Source organism: Gigantopelta aegis, chromosome 3 (assembly GCF_016097555.1).
Source record: "Gigantopelta aegis isolate Gae_Host chromosome 3, Gae_host_genome, whole genome shotgun sequence".
Classification (NCBI taxonomy): domain Eukaryota; kingdom Metazoa; phylum Mollusca; class Gastropoda; order Neomphalida; family Peltospiridae; genus Gigantopelta; species Gigantopelta aegis.
The window spans coordinates 83,191,264-83,213,814 of record NC_054701.1 but is presented as its reverse complement, the minus strand read 5'-3'; the positions used below and the strand labels follow the sequence as shown (position 1 = coordinate 83,213,814).

The 22,551-nt window shown below is 35.6% G+C and overlaps 1 protein-coding gene across 1 annotated transcript; it reads right to left on the bottom strand.

Moving 5' to 3' along the window:
- Positions 1–2,755: 2,755 nt before the first annotated feature.
- LOC121366328 lies at positions 2,756–21,156 on the bottom strand. Its single transcript, XM_041490819.1, has 4 exons — positions 21,042–21,156; positions 7,571–7,691; positions 5,192–5,346; positions 2,756–4,310 (listed from the first exon to the last, which is right to left on the bottom strand). Exons 1-4 carry the CDS (start codon positions 21,079–21,081, stop codon positions 4,057–4,059), a joined length of 570 nt encoding a protein of 189 aa, XP_041346753.1. The 5' UTR covers positions 21,082–21,156; the 3' UTR covers positions 2,756–4,056.
- Between the last annotated feature and the right edge of the window lie 1,395 nt (positions 21,157–22,551).

The window sequence follows — 22,551 nt, the reverse complement described above, 5'->3', positions numbered from 1 at the left end:
ATACTCGGCAATAATCTTAATATTAATATTATTAAAAATACACTGCGAGTATGACAAATTTAATGAACGTTGGGGAAAGTGGCTTCACATTTTTAATGATGATACATAAAATTATATCTTGTATATTTGTATGCCTATGTTTCTATCTATAAAATGACATAGCTTGTTTGGAAATTAAAAACATATCTTTGCCATATCTCTGTTTAAACATCATACTTTTACTTTCAAACTTTATCTGTCTTCTCTCTGGTAGATACTAAATGTCATTATTATTATATTAAATACCCAATAACAATCAGTTTTAAAGTTGACCTGGGTATCTAACGAATCTGCTTGAATTATTTTCCTTATCTTCCCTTACCCTTTCCTTCTCTTCTCTCTTTGTTTTTTTTATTTTATTCCCTTTTGACCCTCATATTACAATTTGGAAACTAATTGTATGAGGAAGCCTATATAGATTCATATTTGTAAACAGAAAATCTTAAACATCACATATAATATATATTTTTATAATTTTGTATGCCATACTATTTGTATATAACTTTTATGTGATACTGTAAGACAATGATTCAAGGCTCCCCAACCTTGACATTGCCCATGGTCTGCGGGTAAAAAAAAAAAGAATAAAAAAAGAATGGTGTCTCAATTGCCAAATAATGAGTAATCATTTTTGACTTTATATATAACCTTTTTCAAAATTGATTTTTTTTTCTGAGATGTAAACATGTCAAAATGATTATATCGTTTTATTAGCTTATGAATTAAGAATTATTGTCAATAAATAGTTTTTGAGAAATCTTGAACTGAAAATTATTTGTAAAATTTGAAATAGTGTGTGAATTTGTAATGAAAGAATATGACTGCTGTGACTGATATGATTTAATTAAACGTAGTGTCAGTTTTTGCGGTTTGAAATTAGGGTCTGCTACTTTAATGTTAATTAGAAAACAGGACGAATAAAGAAAGAAATGTTTTATTTAACGACGCACTCAACACATTTTTATTTACGGTTATATGGCGTCAGACATATGGTTAAGGACCACACATATTTTGAGAGGAAACCCGCTGTCGCCACTATATGGGCTACTCTTCCGATTAGCAGCAAGGGATCTTTTATTTGCGCTTCCCACAGGCAGGATAGCACAAACCATGGCCTTTGTTGAACCAGTTATGGATCACTGGTCGGTGCAAGTGGTTTACACCTACCCATAGAGCCTCGCGGAGCACTCACTCAGGGTTTGGAGTCGGTATCTGGATTAAAAATCCCATGCCTCGACTGGGATCCGAACCCAGTACCTACCAGCCTGTAGACCGATGGCCTACCACGACGCCACCCAGGACGAATAAAGGGACTGTCCTGAGTTTGAAGACACTGTAAGATGTTTCCGACTAACCGCGCTTTTTTAAAGATTAAAGGTACATAATATTATTAAATACTTGTTCTTGTTATATAGGTTTTTCAAACCATTTTTCAATACCTGATTTTATATTTCCAGGACATTAATACCCAAGATTCTGTACTCTAACTTAACCAAAAAATGTGATAAATGTAACACATATTGTCCAGTCATTTTATAAGTTGGCCATTGAATTACTTGCACCGATTCTACTGCATTTCATATCTCACAGGACATGGAACCACCTTTTAGGTCTTCGTGTCTGAGAATTTGGTCTGTTACCCACACAGTAATAATGTTCGAGTTTTTGGCAATTAGTTCCTGCAAAAAATCAATAGGTTGCCAAGCGGAATGAGTTGTATTAAATCTGAACCAATACTTGGGATAATTACCGGCCTCAGTGAGGTCGTCGTTAAGCCATCGGTTATAAGTCTGGTAGGTACTGGGTTCGCAGCCCGGTACCGGCTCCCACCAGGAGCGAGTTTTAACGACTCAATGGGTAGGTGTAAGACACCCTCTTCAATATCACTAACCACTAACCCTATGTCCTGGACAGACAGCCCAGATAGATGAGATGTGTGCCCAGGATAGCGTGATTGAACTTGTATTGGATATAAGCACGAAACTAAATTGAACTGAAATGTGATAACTGTCCAGCCTCGTTCATCTGGAACATACATCTATGTATTTTTACATACGTTTGTAATTTTACGCACGTGGGGCAGGACGTAACCCAGTGGTAAAGCGCTCGCTTGAAGCGCGGTCGATTTGGGATCGATCCCCGTCGGTGACCCCATTGGGCTATTTCTCGTTCCAGTCAGTACACCACGACTGGTATATCAAAGGCCGTGGTATGTGCTATCCTGTCTGTAGGATGATGCATATAAATGATCCCTTGTTACTAATGGAAAAATGTAGCGGGTTTCCTATCTAAGACTATATGTCAAAACTCCGATAGCTGATGATTCATAAATCAATGTGATCTAGTGGTGTCGTTAAAGAAAACAAACATTTTTTTTTACATACTTATATAATTTTTTCAGATGAAACACTATTACACACATTCATAAATTTGCACACGTGTGTATTTTTTTTATCCAAATGAACAGGGCTTAATTAGTTTCAAATAAGTACTACTAACAAAAAAGAGAAAAAATCCTAACAGTACAAAGGAAATGTTTCATTTAACGAAACACTCAACACATTTTATTTACGGGTATATGGCGTCGGACCTAACGGTACAATTACACACAATCGTAAATTTGCACACGTGTGTATTTTTTATCCAAATGAACAGGGCTTAATTAGTCTCAATTAAGTACTACTAACAGAAAAAAAGAACAAATACTAACAGAATACTGGCTTGGATTATTTTAATATAGATTCACTCCTCTTTATATTATTTCTTGTTATTAATAAATACACATATGTACAATATAATAATATTTAATACGTTGTTAGACACATAAAAATTGGCGTATTTTTCACAGGTGTTATTATACCATAGTTTGAAACCCAATAGCCGATGTATTTTTCGTGCTGGGGTGTCGTCAGACATCTAATCTAATCACAGGTGTTATATATACTCAACAAAATGAAATAAAGGCAAGTTTGGCGTTTTCGACAGTTTTGTTAGTGTTACATAAATCTGAGTCAGTTTTGATCAGATATGATTTCTAAACATTGTTCAAGTATATATTGACCAGCGATTCACGCAAGCTCTGAGAGGTTTGTAAAACCAAAGACGAGGGCGCCCAGTGGTAAAGCGCTCGCCCGAGGCGCGGACGGTCGAGGAAAGATCCTGGTCGTTGGGCCAATTTCGCTATTTGTCGTTCCAGCCAGTTCACCACGACTGGTATATCAAAGGTCATGGTATGTGCTATCCTGTCTGCGGGATAGTGCTATCCTGTCTGCGGGATAGTGCGTATGAAAGATCCCTTGCTACTAATGGAAAAACTGTAGCGGGTTCCCTCTCTAAGACGGTATACATGTCCGAATTACCAAATGTTTGACATCCAATAGTCGACGATTAATAAATAAATGTGTTCTAGTGGTATAGACGAACACACCGGACGTACAGTGACAGAAAACTACGTTTCGACTAGAAGTTCAGAAATTGCTTTAAAAAAAAAAGAAAAAAAGAAAGAAAGAAAGACAATGTACCATTTATAGTCCTAGTCTATCGGACATTGTACCAGCCAACAGTTTAATCCATCTCTCTCTCTCTCTCTCTCTCTCTCTCTCTCTCTCTCTCTCTCTCTCTCTCTCTCTCTCTCTCTCTCTCTCTCTCTCTCTCTCTCTCTCTCTCTCTCTCTCTCTCTTATCTATACATATCTCCATGTGTTTATCAATCGATGTTGAAATAACCGTGCCAGACACCAAATAACTCTAATTTGAAATGTGATAAAATGTCTTCTTCTTGTTTCGGTTGACCAAGACTACATAACGGAGTATGAGCACGCACATGCACAACAATGACATTAGCTATCTAACCTAAATATTATTTCCTTGGTAATGAAGGCAGTTTTGCTAGTAGATACACAGCAGAAATTCCGAGTATTATGAGCAATAGCAGTACTCCACCGCTGGCAAAACAAGTGATAAAGGAACGTGCTATCCTGCTGGAAAGTCCACGTTAATCCTCGGCACGTGTATTTCGTTAACCTCTGTTGAGAACAAGCAACCCAGGCAACGTACCCGACACAACTTCTTCGTATGATGGCGGTGGGATGACATAAATGTTTGTATGGGCGTCTTGGTTGGACTTGTCATCGCCAGAGTCCACAGATGGAGTTGTCGTTCCTGGACAGCCAGAGACGACCTGCTGGTATGGTGGAGGTGGGGAGGAATACGGGTGGATAGTCACGACTGGTTGTGGCGACGTAGCTGACGTTGTCATGACGACAGTGACTTCTGAACAAAAGAAGAAGAAATAAAAAGGATTATTTTTCGGTTATTTAGGCGACAGTCTATTCTCTTTCATGTTTACTTTGCTTGTTCTTATTTTGTATTTTATTTCTCCTGCCCACGCATCAATTGCAAATGAATAAGTAAGTTTATTTAAGCTAAGCTAAGTTAAGCACATCACAGTTGTAGCAGTGACGTCCTTGTCACAAAGTTTCCTTTGACTCTGTTTTGTATAGAGATACGATTGGGGTTTTTTTTAGTGGTTGTTGTTGTGAATTGTTTTTGGGGGTTTTTTAAATTGTTTTATAACGGTAACGTTTTTGTCGTTCAGATGAATATATGCAAAAGGAAAATTCTTAAGTGTCAGGCCAGAATTTGTATTTTACAGATTCGAGGGTTCTACAGCTGATGTATATTATATTTGACTTACCCACGCTGATTTGGAATCGAGGGTTCTACAGCTCCTGTATATTATATTTGATTTACTCACGCTGATTCGGAATCGATTGTTCTATAGCTGGTGTATAATGTATTTGATTTACTCACGCTGCTTGAAAATCGATTGATTTATAGCTGGTTTATATTATAATGTATTTGATTTGCTCACGCTGATTCGGAATCGATTGTTCTACAGCTGGTGTATATTGTATTTGATTTACTCACGCTGATTCGGAATCGATTGTTCTACAGCTGGTGTATATTGTATTTGATTTACTCACGCTGGTTGGGAATCGAGTGTTCTACAGCTGGTGTATATTGTATTTAATTTACTCACGCTGGTTGGGAATCGATTGTTCTACAGCTGGTGTATATTGTATTTGATTTGCTCACGCTGGTTGGGAATCGATTGTTCTACAGCTAGTGTATATTGTATTTGATTTACTCACGCTGGTTGGGACTGCTGTCAGTGGTTCCGTTGCGACGATCCTTGACTCGTTTTCTGTAACATCTGTAGGCGCAGATACCAAACACAACACACACCACCACGGCCAGGAACACGCCGAAAATCTCAAACGTAGTAATGTGCAGGTTCAGTGGTAGTCTGTAACATAATAGAAAAATAAAACATAAAACAAAATACAAGAAACCATTGCTATAAAATATATATGTAGTAACTAGCCATGTGTATCTCTCTTTGTGTTTCTGTTCTTGTCCATGGCACGGAACGTAGACAGATACGTGTGTGGCAATATCGAGTTTTATCTGTATATAATGGCATTTTATAATTGTAATGTTTCCTGTAAATAATTAAATTATTGTTATTTACAGGTAATCATTGTATGTTATGTTTTTAATGTTTACTATACCTAATTAATCTAATGTCTCTTTCAGGTAATTCTGAAAATGATAGTGCTGCTTTAACTTAACCATTTACTTTTAATACAGCTTCTTTATTCCAGGTGCTCTATTTCAGTCAGCTTGTTAACTCGTGATATGTTGATTAAAAACACAAGCATGAATCTTGCACAAGCACTTAACAATAGCACTTGCATTCTTGCGCTGCGTCTGTCCTTTGTTCTAAACTTTCAAGCTTAGGTCTACTGTAAGCTGGTATTCTGTCTTGGCGTTTCTGTCCAGCTTCTAGTTATATAATCTTCAGCATAAATACTGAGAGCTCTTGTTCTCAGTGTGGAAATGATATACCGGCCTCGGTGGAGCAGTGGTTAAGCCATCGGACTACAGGCTGGTAGGTACAGGGTTCGCAGCCCGGTACCGGCTCCAACCCAGAGCGAGTTCTTAAGGGCTCAGTGGGTAGGTGTAAGGCCACTACACCCTCTTCTCTCTCACTAACCACTAACCAACTAACAACTAATCCACTGTCCTGGACAGACAGCCCAGATAGCTGAGGTGTGTGCCCAGGACAGCGTGCTTGAACCTTAATTGGATATACTAGTAAGCACGAAAATAAGTTGAAATGAAAATGAAAGGAAATGATATTGTCACTATTGCTGTGATGTCGTATTCTTAGAGGATTTCTAAGGTTAGTTATTTGTATTGGTTATTTGTAATATTCATGTTTCTTATCTAGTGTATTTGTTTACGGGCAGGTACTAAATGTAAATTAATGTTTATGGATTAAGTTGGTACATTATAATATAATTTATTAAAATGTCAAATAACTCTTCTGCAACTATATTTATCTAAAGTAATTAAATGACAGATGAAGTATATTAAATTAAGTTCTAATGTCTAAATGGTAATGTAATTAATATTATGATTTCTTATCACTAAATACTAATGGGTTTTAACGTCAAAGATCGATCCCCATCGGTTGTCCCATTGAGATATGTTTCGTTCAAGCCAGTGCTCCACAACTGGCGGAACAAAACCCGTAGTATGTAGTATTTATCTGTGGGATGCTGTATATAAATAATCCATTGGAGCTAATTGGAAAGTTAAAGTTTGTTTTGTTTAACGACACCACTAGAGCACATTGATATATTAATCATCGGCTGTTGGATGTCAAACATTTGGCAATTTTGACATATAGTCATATAGAGGAAACCCGCTACATTTTTCCATTAGTAGAAAGGAGTCCTAATCGGAAAGAGTAGTCCACTGCGTGGCTGCAGCGGCTTTCCTCTCTCATTATGAGTGTGTCGATAAATAAAACACACGTTCTTTCCTTTCTGTTTGTTTTTGTGTGTATATATATATATAGAGAGAGAGAGATAGAGAGAGATAGAGATAGATATAGAGAGATATAGAGATAGAGATAGAGATATATAGAGATATATATATATAGAGAGAGAGAGAGAGAGAGAGAGAGAGAGAGAGAGAGAGAGAGAGAGAGAGAGAGAGAGAGAGAGAGAGAGAGAGAGAGAGAGAGAGAGAGAGAGACATATATATATATAGAGAGAGAGAGATAGCTATATATAGAGAGAGAGAGAGATAGAGAGAGATAGAGATAGATATAGAGAGATATAGAGATAGAGATAGAGATATATAGAGATAGATATATATATATATATATATAGAGAGAGAGAGAGAGAGACATATATATAGAGAGAGAGAGAGATAGCTATATATAGAGAGAGATATATAGAGATAGAGATATATATATATATATATAGAGAGAGAGAGAGAGAGAGAGAGACATATATAGAGAGAGAGAGAGAGATAGCTATATATAGAGAGAGATATATAGAGAGAGAGAGAGATAGCTATATATAGAGAGAGATATATATATAGAGAGAGAGATAGCTATATATAGAGAGAGATATATAGAGAGAGAGATATAGAGAGAATTAATAAAGACGACTCACTCTGGACAACATATGACCTCGTGGATATTACTGGTATTTGTACAGTATCCATTTATACAGTGCACGGTGACGTTAATGCCATGCAAACTGCTGTATGAATATTTCACGGCTCCAGTGGACGCTGAAAGAGAGAGAGAAAAAAACATGATTGCTGTAATATACATTAAAACAAGATAAATGTAACATACATCAAAACACGATTCCTGTAATATACACAAAAACATGATTCCTGTAATGTACATAATTTTGTTTCTAACCCTGCCCTGCCTTCCCTAAAATACCATGCCATGCCCTGTTTAATTTGTTATAGTTTGTTTTTGTTTTGTTTTAATAATTTTATGTTTTTATTTTTTAATTTGATCTTTCTGTTTTGTGGGGTGTTTTTGTTTTGTTTTGTTTTGTTTAGTTTGGTTTGGTTGGTTTCATTTTTTATAGGTTTTTTTCCTTTTGGTGTTGTTTTGTACATGTCTTTTTTGTTGTTGATTTATTTTGTTTTGTTTTACTTTGTTGGTTTGGTTTGGTTTGGTTTATTTTATTTTATTTATCATGTTTGGTGTTCTTTCTCTTCTGTTTTTTAAATTTTGGTAGGGATTGTGGGGTTGCTTCTTGGAGGTTTTTATTTAATTTTTTTGCTTTTAATGACTTCACTGTTCCGTATTTGATAATATTATTATAGGTCGTAGTATAATTATACAATAATTTATTAAAAAAAACCAAACGAAACAAAACATTTCTTCGGTTTTCAAACTAACAGTAACAAGAAAAGGTCATACGAATCTGACCATCCGATTGCGCAATACAATAATGCAAGGTCATAATATTAGAAAAACCACGTTGTAAAACCGTTATAAATGCACTGAGATAACACCCATAAGTGCGACTATTAACCAAGTTTCATCAGTCTAGGATTTATAGTTCTCCAAGCTATTCGACATGCATTCGTGAACCTTCGTGTTTTGCTGAAGGTGAGATACATTTTATTAGTATTGCACAGCAGCAGAACGTACATCAAAGCAGCAAAGGTTTGTCTGTTTTGTTTAACGACACCACTAGAGCACAATGATTAATTAATCATCGGCTATGGGATGTCGAACATTTGGTAATTCTGACACGTAGTCAATACAGGAAACCCGCTACATTTTTCCTAATGCAGAAAGGGATCTTTTATATGCACTTTCCCACAGACAGGAAAGCACATACCACGGCCTTTGACCAGTTGTGGTGCACTGGTTGGAACGAGAACAAATCAGCAAAATCGTAGAAATATTTTATTAGTCGGAAACATCTTACAGTGCAGCAAACTCGGGAATGTCCCTTTAAATATTGGTGACTCACAATAAAAGATCTATCCCCGTCGGTGGGCCTATTTGGGCTATTTCTCGTTCCAGCCAGTGCACCACGTCTGGTATATCAAAGTCCGTGGTATGTGATATCATGTCTGTGGGATGGTGCCTTTAAAAGATTCCTTGCTACTAATAAAAAACGTAGCGGGTTTCCACTCTAAAACTATATGTCAACTGTACCAAATGTTTGACATCCAAAAGCCGATGATTAATAAATCAATGTGCGCTAGTGGTGTCGTTAAACAAACAAATTTTAACTGACAATAAAAGTGAAACATTATTCCCCTCTTCAACCCCCCCCCCCCCCCCCCCCCCCATCAAATTAATTTTCAGTCAATCTGTCAAATAAATGGCTTCATTTTCCAGTCAGTTTGTAAAATAACTGAAATATTTAGGCAACATGTACATTGTCTCAGTGAATCGGTTGCTTTATAAATTATCATTTTGCAAACTGACTGACGATAGACATTGACTGTAACATATACCATATGACGGGGAGTGATTTCATATAATGTTGAAACTGACAAATACACAATACAAATACAAATATGCACTCTAAAATTTGATAAAATAAAATAATTTCTTAAATTTTCCAAGATTATCGGTCTCTTTAATATGTTCAGTACTACTTAACAGTTGGATTAGCTTAAAAACACTAACAGATACTAAGAGACTTTCTGACGTCTGTAATTACATATCAAATATATTTTTCTGTATAAAATATTAGTGGCTGTATATTAAACGTGTTTTTGATCGTTCTAATATTTGTACTAGGTTAAACTTCATTTTATTACGTACGAAATTATTTGAAGACAAAATCCAGTTTGGGCTTCTTACAAATATTATGACGACCAGAAACACAGTGAATATACAGACACTAATATTCTAAACAGGAAAGTATATTTAATATGTAAGTTTAATCGTAGAAATATTTTATTGGTCGGAAACATCTTACAATGCAGCAAACTCGGGAATGTCTCTTTAAATCATTATATTATATTGACGTATAAAATAGAATTCAACTTCTATTTCATTGGAATTACAACTGTACAATGTCATAGTCTTTGTATTTTTTTCAGTATCTTTATCTCTACCAAATTCTATATTTAAATTGTGAGCACATATTATAATCTGATCGTCCGATTGTTTGCACCGACTCACCAGCCAAATGTTATCGTGTGCAAATCATTCTGCTGTGGGGCAAGTTTTAATATCTCAACACCTGACAGATAGACACGTGCAGTGACGTAGTAACTAATTAACATTTGCCCTAGACAACCATGGTAACCTTTAGTCGTCTGCCCAGAAAAATGTGATTGGACCTTAAATGAAATGCTTTTTGTTGTGTGTTTGCTCTTTGTTTTTTGTTTTTTGTGGGGGGGTTTTAGTGAGTCGTTTTGAGAGGTTTGTTTATTTGTTGTTGTTTGTTTTGGGGGGTTTTTGTGGGTTTTTTGGAGGGGGTTTGTTTTGTAGGAGCAGTCAAGACGTTGTCGAAACATCTTTTGGACATCATCATGAGCAGAGATACGACTTTGAATTTTGTAGTTCAGATTATGACAAAATAACAATAATGCTCTCAAACATACAAAAGTTTATTAATGGGGCATACATGGATTGTGGACAATAAATAGGTTAAGAACTTTCGTATATCGCATTTAAAGAGATGTTCGATTATTACATAGTGCTTTTGAATAGACAACAATAATTGCACAAGTTTAAACACAGATGGTTTGCACTTGTAGTATTTCTTATATTGAACTTAAATATATGTACAATGGGCATGTCAAAATAAAGTAATATCAGTCCTCTATTTCCTATAGTAACAACATAGTCACTGAACAGCCAATCAGACGTCTTCAAATCGATCTCCAACATATGTGATATCGCCGTGCGATACCCAACATCTCACATTTCTTACACTCGTGTACAAGATGACCCGGCATATATAAATAGCAACTCCAAGATATGTTGAAGATCACGTTTGTGACTGGTTGCTCTACGGTGATGACCAGGTCACCATAGCCATACCATCCAATAAAATAAGGACATTTCAAATTGATTGTTCTGTGACTTGTAAGTTAACCTGAAAATTATCGCATATGTTAAATGACGCGCAAGAGCCGTAAATACGTTTTAGTTGAAAAAGACGTTTAATGTATTTTAAACCTTGTTTTTGGAAGATATATTAGAGGAAATAAGCGTACTATATTCGTGTCCATTAGATATAATTTATCTTACAACTCGTTGTTTAGAAACGTATGCAACTCGCTTTCGCTCGTCAGATACGCGTTTTAATAACTTATTTTAGAATATATGGCAGCCGACAGCCTCGCATGTAGTACTTTCTATTTCTCCACCGGGTGTGTAAGAAAAGCACTCAACACATTTTATTTATGGTTATATGGCGTCTCCACCGGGTGTGTAAGAAAAGCATAACTAAAGAAGGAAATATTTTATTTAACGACGCACTCAACACATTTTATTTATGGTTATAAGGCGTCAGACATATGGTTAAGAACCACACAGATATTGAGAGAGGAAACCCGCTGTCGCCACTTCATGGGCTACTCTTTTCGATTAGTAGCAAGAGATCTTTTATATTCACCATCCCACAGACAGGATAGTACATACCACGGCATTTGTTACACCAGTTGTCGAGCACTGGCTGGAACGAGAAATAGGGAAAGCATAATAGCTGCATATCATAATTTGCATGAGAGTCGGACGAGTTGGAGCCATGTTTAGCCAGACAGAACGGAAAAACGTTCGCTATTCTTGCTCATCGGGAACCAATGAAATAGTTCGCGAACGTTAGCATCGCTTGCTGTCGCTGAATGCACAGTTGCTGTTCATGTTTACTTTTAGTTTTCTTTAATCATCCATTTTCGAAACGAACGAGAGACGCATACTGCTGTCCTTGAAAATGGTACACGCCAATATATACTGATGAAAAACAATAAGCGATCACATTAATAGTAACAGCCATAGGCGTATGGGGTCCCATTTTTGTAGGGAGGGGCCGGGGGTGTTGCAGCCCAAAATGTCCCAATTACCCAAGACGTCCCAATTCTAAAAACAAATATGTACCGCCCAAAATGTCCCAACTGCTAACTAGTGTGTTGAAGTTTGTTTTGTTTAACGACACCACTAGAGCACATTGGATATCAAACATTTGGTATTTTTTACATTAGACGAAAGGGATCTTTTACATGCATCATCCCACAGACAGGATAGCACATTCCAAGGCATTTGATATACCAGTGGTGATGTGTGTGTGTGTGTGTGTGTGTGTGTACTGAATTTGTTAACCTGAATTCAGAAATTAGAGGGCGTTTGTTCTATCTGATCCTATTCCGTTTCCCTTTTAAAAGCAGATGGTCTTTTAATCTGTATTTCTTGTTCTTTTTACAAAAATAGTCCGTCAGGCGACCATCGATTTAAGCGTCTGACGAGTATGGTGCCAGTTAAAAAAAAAACGCATTGAAACTGAATCGAATGTGACAAAACACACTGCGTCTGTGCTGGCACGAACTACAGGTCTGACAGCAGAAGAAATAGAATATGAAATACGAACAGATCAGTACGCTTTTAATCTTTGTGATATGATAAAAACAACATATACATCGTATATTTTGGTAAAATGTTTTATTTGTTTACAGATTTTTTCTTTTTTCCGATATGTAGCCTACTACTGTAGTATTTACACTATCCATATTAAACGCACACCAACACACACGCGCGCATTATTACACTTTACTGAGGCAGAGCATATTAATTTTGGGTGAAAAAAGTTCAGTGTAAATTAAAAAGAAAATTCTTTACACATTATCATCAAATTGCATAGGTTAAATCTTCATTTCTAATATACGTTTTAAGGAAATCTGAACGACAAAACCGTAATACATTATCAGGGCATTTGGCAAAATAGTGGATGATTCCATGGGTCTCTATCTAGTTCCCTCGACTATAGGAGTACAACCACTGCCGAGGAGATGCTTTACTTAAACTTCATCCCTCTTGTTCGCCTCACAGAGGACTGCCACTTTCAGAAGAGTTTACTATAGCACGCGCAGTTCTACCTTTAGTCTATTTATATTGCATTATATTTTACTTCAGAGACAATGCAAGTCAAGCAGCATACATTGACTGTTCTAACCTTTAGTGTTCACTTTAATAACATGTTTTATATGAATGTTCACTTTATTCATTTATTTATTATCGGTTTGACGCAGACTACTAGTATATACGGTGAGCACACGGTTATTATTTAACAAGTTTGTTTTGTTTAAAGGGACATTCCTGAGTTTGCTGCAATCCTTAAGATGTTATCCACTAACATACACTTTTTAACGATTGTAATTACATATCAAATATATTTTTCTGCATAAAATATTATTGACTGTATATTAAACGTTTTTCTGATAGTTCTAATATTTGTACTAGGTTAAATTTCATTTTATTTTCTAAAATATGTTTTATTCGTACGTACGGAATTATTTGAAGGCAAAATCCAATTTGTGCTTCTTACAAATATTGAGACGACCAGAAACACATTGAATATACAGATACTGATATTCTAAACAAGAAAATATATTTAATATGTAATTTTAATCGTAGAAATATTTTATTAGTTGGAAACATCTTACAATGGAGCAAACTCAGGAATGTCACTTTAACGACACCACTGGAGTACATTTATTACTTAATAATCGGCTATTGGATTATTTAACAAAGAACATTCAAGTTTTGAATCTGAATGTGCAGTTAATTTTTCAATGTGATAATTGGAGGGCTAGTTGAATTTGAGAAAGGCCAGTAAGATTATTTTTCAACTGGCCCTGCTGGCGACCATGGTTTTCATGTTAATTTTGAACCCTGAAGAAGAAATATGCTAAACACGCGAATCTGTCCTTCGGATATTTGGCTTGAGCTATGAATTCGAAGAAATGTCCAATCCTCTTATATATTAGATTGCAATACGTCAAAAGAATGTATACAAGGAGAGATACATCGCGGTGTCCAGCAAATACACCACCAAATACTTGTCTTAAAGACTGAGTAATTTCCTCAGAATGGGCTTTTTAGGTATTGCCAAAAAGTCTTCAAGACAAGTGGTATTAATTGCATGTAGATTCTCAAGAGTTCCAAAGATTTACTTGAAATCATGCACTCTCAATCCAGATCAAGTTCAACAATATTAAATTATTTGATGTTTTAACATTTTACACAACAATCTCCTATGACAAACTGAAGGGAAAAGTTCATTCCTTAATCAGCGGGAAATTGTTACAAAGAACGGTGAACGCAGATACATGTCCATGTCCATGTCCAAGAGTGAATCCAGACTACAGTATACTCAGGCAGACATATAGCGTAGTATGTATGTATGTATGTGTGTGTGTGTGTGTGTGTGAGAGAGTATGTATGTATGTATGTATGTGTGTGTGTGTGTGTGTGTGTGTGTGTGTGTGTGTGTGTGTGTGTTTGAGGGTATGTATGTATGTACACACACACACATACACACACACACACACACATACATACATAATATATATATATATATATATATATATATATATATATATATATATATATATACTATTGCAAATTAGATGTAAATTAATCAGGTCACAGTGGCACAACATTTATTGACATGTAAATGAACATGTTACGACGACACTACAGAATCATGAAAAAGGTTAATAGAGCAACTTTACATTAAAGCTGCCCAGCGTTCTGAAAAAAATGTCTACCTCAGACACACAAACACGTACACAAAAGTGAGAGAGACACCGAGAGAGAGAGACAGAGAAAGAGAGAGAGAGAGAGAGAGAGAGAGAGAGAGAGAGAGAGAGAGAGAGAGAGAGAGAGAGAGAGAGAGAGAGAGAGAGAGAGAGAGAGAGAGAGAGAATGAGAGAATGAGAGAGAGAGAGAGAGAGAGATCATATAATTCGGTAAATAGACTGTCAACGATTGTTCACAAATCGTTGATCATTTTAATAGCTACGAAAACTAATGGTATTGAAAATTAATAATTTTAAATAAATTAAAGAAAACAGAATTCATTTTCGCGTTTCTTTTCATTTTTCAGTATATATGTCATATATATTTCAAGTCATGCTATCCTGCTATTCTGCTTTTAGTGGGTCAACTAGCGTACGGTCGTTTCTTTAATGCAAATGACCTATTTAACACACTTCCACGGTGACTGACGTTACAGGCTCAAAATTATTTACAATTATAAATACCTTTATTGTGGTAACTTTTGTGTCCAAAAAATTGCTTTGTGTTTGGTCTCTATCAGAAGAACATAGGGCACAATGATGCAATACAAATCCAATCAGACTATCTCAACTGGTATTTGGTGGTCATTTAATTGATTGCGACTGATGTTTTTTAAAATGTCAATTTTGTGTAACGTCAGTTACATCATTTAAATAACCACCAAAGTTTACTTTCAAAAGATAGTGTGTGGACGTGTTATGTTAGCATTAAGTAGCTTATGGTCAACTGATATATGAATGTAACAGCGAGAAATGCTTGGATGCAGTAGTGTCGAAAACACAGGGATTTGAAAGACAAAAATGTAACGTAATGGAATTACCCACGTGGTAAGAAGACGTTAATCCGCGAATCCCTGTAAACCATTTGACTTCAATTTCACGTGAGAACCTGTCAGTGATGACGGTCCTATACATACGGGTTGTTGTTGTTTTTTTAGCTTTTATTTAAAGGGACATTCCTGAGTTTGCTGCAGTGTAAGATGTTTCCGACTAATAAAATAGTTCTACGATTAAACTTACATATTAAATATATTTTCTTGTTTAGAATATCGGTGTCTGTATATTCAATGTGTTTCTGGTCGTCTTAATATTTGTAAGAAGCCCAAACTGGATTTTGTCTTCAAATAATTTCGTACGTATGAAAAAATTATATTTTAGGAAATAAAATGAAATTTAACCTAGTACAAATACTAGAACGATCAGAAACACGTTTAATATACAGCCAATAATATTTTATGCAGAAAAATATATCTGGTATGCAATTACAATCGTTAAAAAGTGTATGTTAGTCGATAACATCTTAAAAATTGCAGCAAACTCAGGAATGTCCCTCTAATCAGCACTTTTTGTCTCATTTTAAGTTTATTATAATTAGTCATTTTATATACTTATTTTCAGTTGTATTACAGCTCATTCTATAATTTTAACTTAAGAAAAAAGTATGACATAACATAAAGAGAATTGTAATCCCCTGGTGAAGACAGAGGGTGCTGTCAAAACGTCGGGTACAAACTGTGACAAAAAAGTTAAAGTTTAATAACACCACTAAAGCAAATTGATTTTTTAAATAATTATCGGCTTTTGGATGTCAAACATTTTTCACGTAATTTTCACGTATACTCTTACATAGGAAACCCGCTTCATTGTTCCATCAGTAACAAGGGATCTTTTATATGCACCATCCCTCAGATAGGAAAAGAGTAGCACATGAAGTGGCGTCAGCGGGTTTCCTCTCTCTATATATATCTGTGTGGTCCTTAACCATATGTCTGACACCATATAACCGTATTAAAAATGTGTTGAGTGAGTCGTTAAATAAAACATTTCCTTCCTTCCTTCCCTCAAATAGGATAGCACACTAGTACTCTGGCTGGAACGAGAAATAGCTCACCGACAGGGATCGATCCTAGACCGTCCGCGCTGGGCTCCGTTTTACGAAGCGATCTTAGCGATAAGATCACCTTAAGTGCATAGCTGCATGCCACCCCAAAACTGTGATGAAAGCGATGAAGTGTATAATTTTTAAAGATTTATTTTCAGGTTTCATAATCAGTCATTTTTATTTATATACTTATTTACCCTTATTTTCAGTTTTATTAAAATGGGTAAAAAAAAAAATAGTTTTATTACAGTTAGCAGTTTGAAACTTGTTTTTAATTTTAATATGATTTGTTATTAATATATGTCAGTCCTTTTTTCTGAATACTTATTTCCAGTTTTGTTATAATCAGTTTATGTTTAAAAGTCATTAAGTTTTATTATAATCAATCATTTTAAGACTTATTTATAGTTTTATTTGTAACCGTTCCTTTTTCAGTAAACATGTACTTATTTTCCTTTTGATTATAAACATTAAATGGCAGCATATTTTCATCTTTATTATAATTTTTAAAATAATAATTGTAGCTTAGTAATATATATATTTTTTTATTTGTACTGTCATTTTCATTTTTATTATAATCAGTAATTTTTAAGACTAAATTTTATTTTTAACATGATCAGTTTTATTATAATCAATTTCGTTTCAATTGCACACTAGTCATTATTATTTCTATATTTGTTTTTCGTTTGATTAAAATTAGTGATTGTTGAAAATATACGTTCCTTTAAAACCAGTGTATAATATTTCTTCTTCTTCATAGAATATTTATATTTTATACATCCGGTATATTCATGGTTACCACGATGTGTATGGAAGCTCAGTAGTGGCTTGATGTTCTAACCTGTGCACCAGAAGTGGTCAAACGCCGTTGTATGTGCTTTTCTGTTTCTGGGGAAAGTGCATATAAAAGATCCCTTGCTGCTAAAGGAAAGGTTAAGCGGGTTTCCCCTGATGACGAGTCAGCATTACCAAATGTTTGATATCAAATAGCCGATGATTAATCAATGTGCTCTAGTGGTGTCGTTAAACAAAACAAACTTTATCTTTAACTTTGATGGGACTACTTAGAGCCCGCCAGAAATACCTTTTAAAAATATAACCTTGGTTATTAGAATAAATCGTCAGGGTAAGTGCACTTCAGTTGATCACAAAAACAAGAGTTGGTGAATGCTGGACAAATGTGCAGGTACATACGACTAAAACATTGTTTTAAGTATATTAATAAGCTTTAGACAGACAACCAAATTTAAGATCCTTTGTGGAACAAAATGCTATTCTGAAAACAAGCGAAAATATGTCACAAGTGCTGAATAATAATAAACTAATTATTTCAAAGAGGAAAAAAAATCCACCATTGACAACATCCTTACGATGAATAAACTTAGACAACATTAGTCCTAACAGGGACATGAACAATGAATGTGGGTGAAAATCCTGTGTTCGACCAAGGTGCAAATCATGTGATACTATGACAACTTAAAAGGTTATCTTAAAGAGAGGCCATGCTTCATTTCCCCCATTAGACACTCCCTGAACTGCGAATCGGATTGCGTGATTTATTAACCAACTTGTACCAAATGTAACATGCAGTATGTGGGTCAAACTACCACCCCCTTTAGTACGCGTCTCTCAGGTCACCGTCACATTAAATACAACAAAACCTTAAAGGGACATTCCCAAGTTTGCTGCATTGTAAGATGTTTCCGACTAATACAATATTCCTACGAGTAAACTTACATATTAAATGTATTTTCTTGTTTAGAATATCAGTGTCTGTATATTCAATATGTTTTTGGTCGTCTTAATATTTGTAAGAAGCCTAAACTGGATTCTCTGTTCAAATAATTTCGTACGTACTAAATTTAGGAATTTTTAGGAAATAAAATGAAATTTAACCTATTACAAATATTAGAACGACCAGAAACACGTTTAATATACAGCTACTAATATTTTATGCAGAAAAATATATTTGTTATGTAATTACAATCGTTAAAAATTCATCTTAAAAAGTGCACCAAACTCAGGAATGTCCCTTTAAAAGCTTCTCATGTAGTTGTACATTTTAATCAACCTGAACGCAATTATGTTTGTCACTTGCTTGAAAAGGTACCCAATCAGAACATTAAAGGGACATTCCTGAGTTTGCTGCATTGTAAGATGATTCCGAGTAATAAAATGTTTCAACGATTAAACTTACATATTAAATATATTTTCTGATTTAAAATATCAGTATCGGTATATTAAATGTATGTATGTATGTATGCCCACAAAAAACTGTCAAGTCAAATGTCGGAAATTAACGTGCTTATATCAAATGAATGTTCAAGCACGCTTGTTGTGGACACAATGTCCGACTTAGGCCAGGCATTGTACCCAAAACAAGATATTAAATGTGTTTCTGGTCGTTTTAATATTTGTAAGATGCCCAAACTGGACTTTGTCTTCAAATAATTTCGTACGTACGAAAAGGTTATATTTTTGGAAATAAAATGAAATGTCACCTAGTACAAATATTAAAACGATCAGAAACACGTTTAATATACAGCCACTAATATTTATATGTAATTTGAGTCGTTAACAAGTCTCTGTTAGTCGATAACATCTTAAAAACTGCAGCAAACTGAGAAATGTCCCTTTAAGAAACTCACCGTAGCTCAGTATTTTTCGATTCACAGACGGTACACGGTTTGGCCACACGGACTTAATGAAAACCACCCCAGTTGCTTTAGCCTCGGTGGTGTGGTTAAACCATCGGACATAAGGCTGGTAGGTAGTGGGTTTGCACCCCGGTACCGGCTCCCACACCCAGAGCGAGTTTTAACGACTCAGTGGGTAGATGTAACACTACTACACCGACTTATCTCTCACTAACCACTAACAAGTAATCACTAATCACTGTCCTGGGCAGACAGCCCACATAGCTCAGGTGTGTACCCAGGACAGTGTGCTTGAATCTTAATTGGATAAAAGCACAAAAATAAGTTGAAATGAATGAAAATGCTCCCTTTATTGTTTTAATAAGTCATTTTTATTATTATATTTTATTTTATTTTATTGGTTCCCTTAGTTTTTTATTTTTTTTTAGCTTGTGTTGTTTTTAATCTGTTCATCTGGTGTTAGTCTGGCTTTAGTATCTGGTGTTAGTCTGGCTTTAATCTCTGGTGTTAGTCTCTGGTGTTAGTCTGGCTTTAGTCTCTGGTGTTAATCTGGCTTTAGTCTCTGGTGTTAGTCTGGCTTTAGTCTCTGGTGTTAGTCTCTGGTGTTAGTCTGGCTTTAGTCTCTGGTGTTAGTCTGGCGTTAGTCTCTGGTGTTAGTCTGGCTTTAGTCTCTGGTGTTAGTCTCTGGTGTTAATCTCTGGTGTTAGTCTGGCTTTAATCTCTGGTGTTAGTCTGGCTTTAGTCTCTGGTGTTAGTCTGGCTTTAATCTCTGGTGTTAGTCTGGCTTTAGTCTCTGGTGTTAGTCTCTGGTGTTAGTCTGGCTTTAGTCTCTGGTGTTAGTCTGGCTTTAGTATCTGGTGTTAGTCTGGCTTTAGTCTCTGGTGTTAGTCTCTGGTGTTAGTCTGGCTTTAGTCTCTGGTGTTAATCTGGCTTTAGTCTCTGGTGTTAGTCTCTGGTGTTAGTCTGGCTTTAGTCTCTGGTGTTAGTCTCTGGTGTTAGTCTGGCTTTAGTCTCTGGTGTTAGTCTGGCTTTAGTCTCATTGCGCTGTGTTATTTCATTCACCTGAGGAAGTTTAAAGCCTTTAAACGAAACGTTGGGATTTTTAGATATAGTTTTAAGACAATCGTTACATATTTTAGACAAAAATATCACACAATGTTTTAAAAGAACCGAGAACCTTTAAGACTTATTTGCAGTTTGATTATAATCAGCAACTTTTACTATTCATTGTTAGTTATGTTATGTATTGTAGTCATATATATATATATATATATAGTAGTAGTAGTAGTAGTAGTAGTAGTAGTAGTAGTAGTAGTAGTAGTAGTAGTAGTAGTAGTAGTAGTAGTAGTAGTAGTAGTATCGTACTAGGTTGTTTTCGCATTTCTAATCTACCTATTAATTTTGGGATGAGCCATGTTTAATTTTATACTTCTTTTTAGTTTTATAATACTCTCTCTCTCTCTCTCTCTCTCTCTCTCTCTCTCTCTCTCTCTCTCTCTCTCTCTCTCTCTCTCTCTCTCTCTCTCTCTCTCTCTCGCACACTCTCACCCTCTTTCTATCTCTCTGTCTCTCTCTATTTTTGTGTACGTGTTTGTGTGTTTGAGATAGACAAACTATTACATAGATTGAGAAACATACAGACACAAACACATAAAGAGAAATATAGAGACAGAATGTGTGTGCATGCGTGTGTGTGTGCGTGAGTGTGTACAAAGTCGCTTATAATGTATTATAATCACTGTAAAATATCATTTATCATTTAATTTAGTCACGTATAGTAGCTATACAGTTTTAAATCTTGTTTACCTGTTAGAAATGACGATACGAAAAGAAACATGCGCGGCATTTCCTTTGTTGACTTACTGTCCCGGTTGCCTCGACGTACTGTCTCGACAAGCACACTACCTACTCGGCAGACGGCCTCCGCAAGATTACCTGGTATGATACGTATTGACGTTTAACGGCGTCGGTTCACCGAATTTTGTTCATGGGTATTATTACACGAGCATGTGTGCCGAAATAGTCAGGACGCCGACCCCCAGTGACCCTGCGTGAGGAAACAAAACGATTGTATGATTAACGACACCTCAGAGCAGTTTCAAGGGACATTCCTGAGTTTGCTGCACTTTTTAAGATGTTATCGACTAACAGAGACTTGTTAACGACTCAAATTACATATCAAATATATTTTTCTGCATAAAATATTAGTGGCTGTATATTAAACGTGTTTCTTGTCGTTCTAATATTTGTACTAGGTTTTAATTAATTTTTTTATTTCCTAAAATATTGTTTTTGTCGTACGTACGAAATAATTTGAAGACAAAATCCAGTTTGGGCTTCTTAGAAATATTAAGACGACCAGAAACACATTGAATATACAGACACTGATATTCTAAACAAGAAAATATATTTAATATGTAAGTTTAATCGTAGAAATATTTTATTAGTCGGAAACATCTTACAACGGAGCAAACTTGGGAATGTCCCTTTGAAACAGCGACTATTTTGGTGGTCGACATTATTGTTATTTCGACACATTTGGTAAGAGAGAGACGGGGGTGGGGAGAGACATGAAGACGGAGGGAGAGAGGAAACCCGCTACTTTCACATAGGCTACTCGTGCTACTACTACTACTGACTATGCGTGAATGCGTCAGGTGCGCGTGGGCGGTGATAGCACGGCACAAGACAACTTCATTCTTTCTGAACCCCTGCAAGAGGACCGCTACTCTCCCAAGACTGGCCTGACAGAATGAAACTTGTTCGTGACCAATTATCTTGCAAAGTCGAAAACATATATTGGTTAATACGATATTTAAAATCACTGCAGGTGGGTTGGGGGCATCTTTATTTATATTAGCAATGGATAAAAAGACCCACTTTCTTATCACCGTCCCAATTAAGGTAAAGGTCAATTCATACTTTGTCGACCTCATGCGAAACTGAATTTTATTTTCTTATTAGGTGAAAAAAAAAGAGTTGAACGAACGCGCACCACATATGAACTGTGTTAATTATACACTGACTTCACAGTAAATTGAGGATTAGGTTTGAACAGAAGCAGAACTGGGCGGGTCAACTACTCAATATATACTCTTCAAAAAAAGCAGGGGAACTCTAATAAGAATTTACAATTGCCAAAATTGTAAGGTATATTAGCTGTGGGGAATGGTTATATGATAATAGTGAATTAATTGGGCAAATATTACAACCGGTAGTTCAGTATTACAGTAGGTTTTATGAACACCAAAGATCTTGAAGGACGATTGGGGTCAGAAGTGAAATTTGAAAGTTGACGTTTTTTATCAGTAAATTG

Coding starts and splice junctions, on each gene's coding strand:
- LOC121366328 (XM_041490819.1), bottom strand. CDS start 21,081: ATGCCGCGCATGTTTCTTTTCGTATCGTCATTTCTAACAG. Junction 5,347..7,570: donor GAGGTCATATGTTGTCCAGA/GTGAGTCGTCTT, acceptor ATTATGTTACAG/ACTACCACTGAACCTGCACA. Junction 4,311..5,191: donor TGACAGCAGTCCCAACCAGC/GTGAGTAAATCA, acceptor TCTTTTGTTCAG/AAGTCACTGTCGTCATGACA.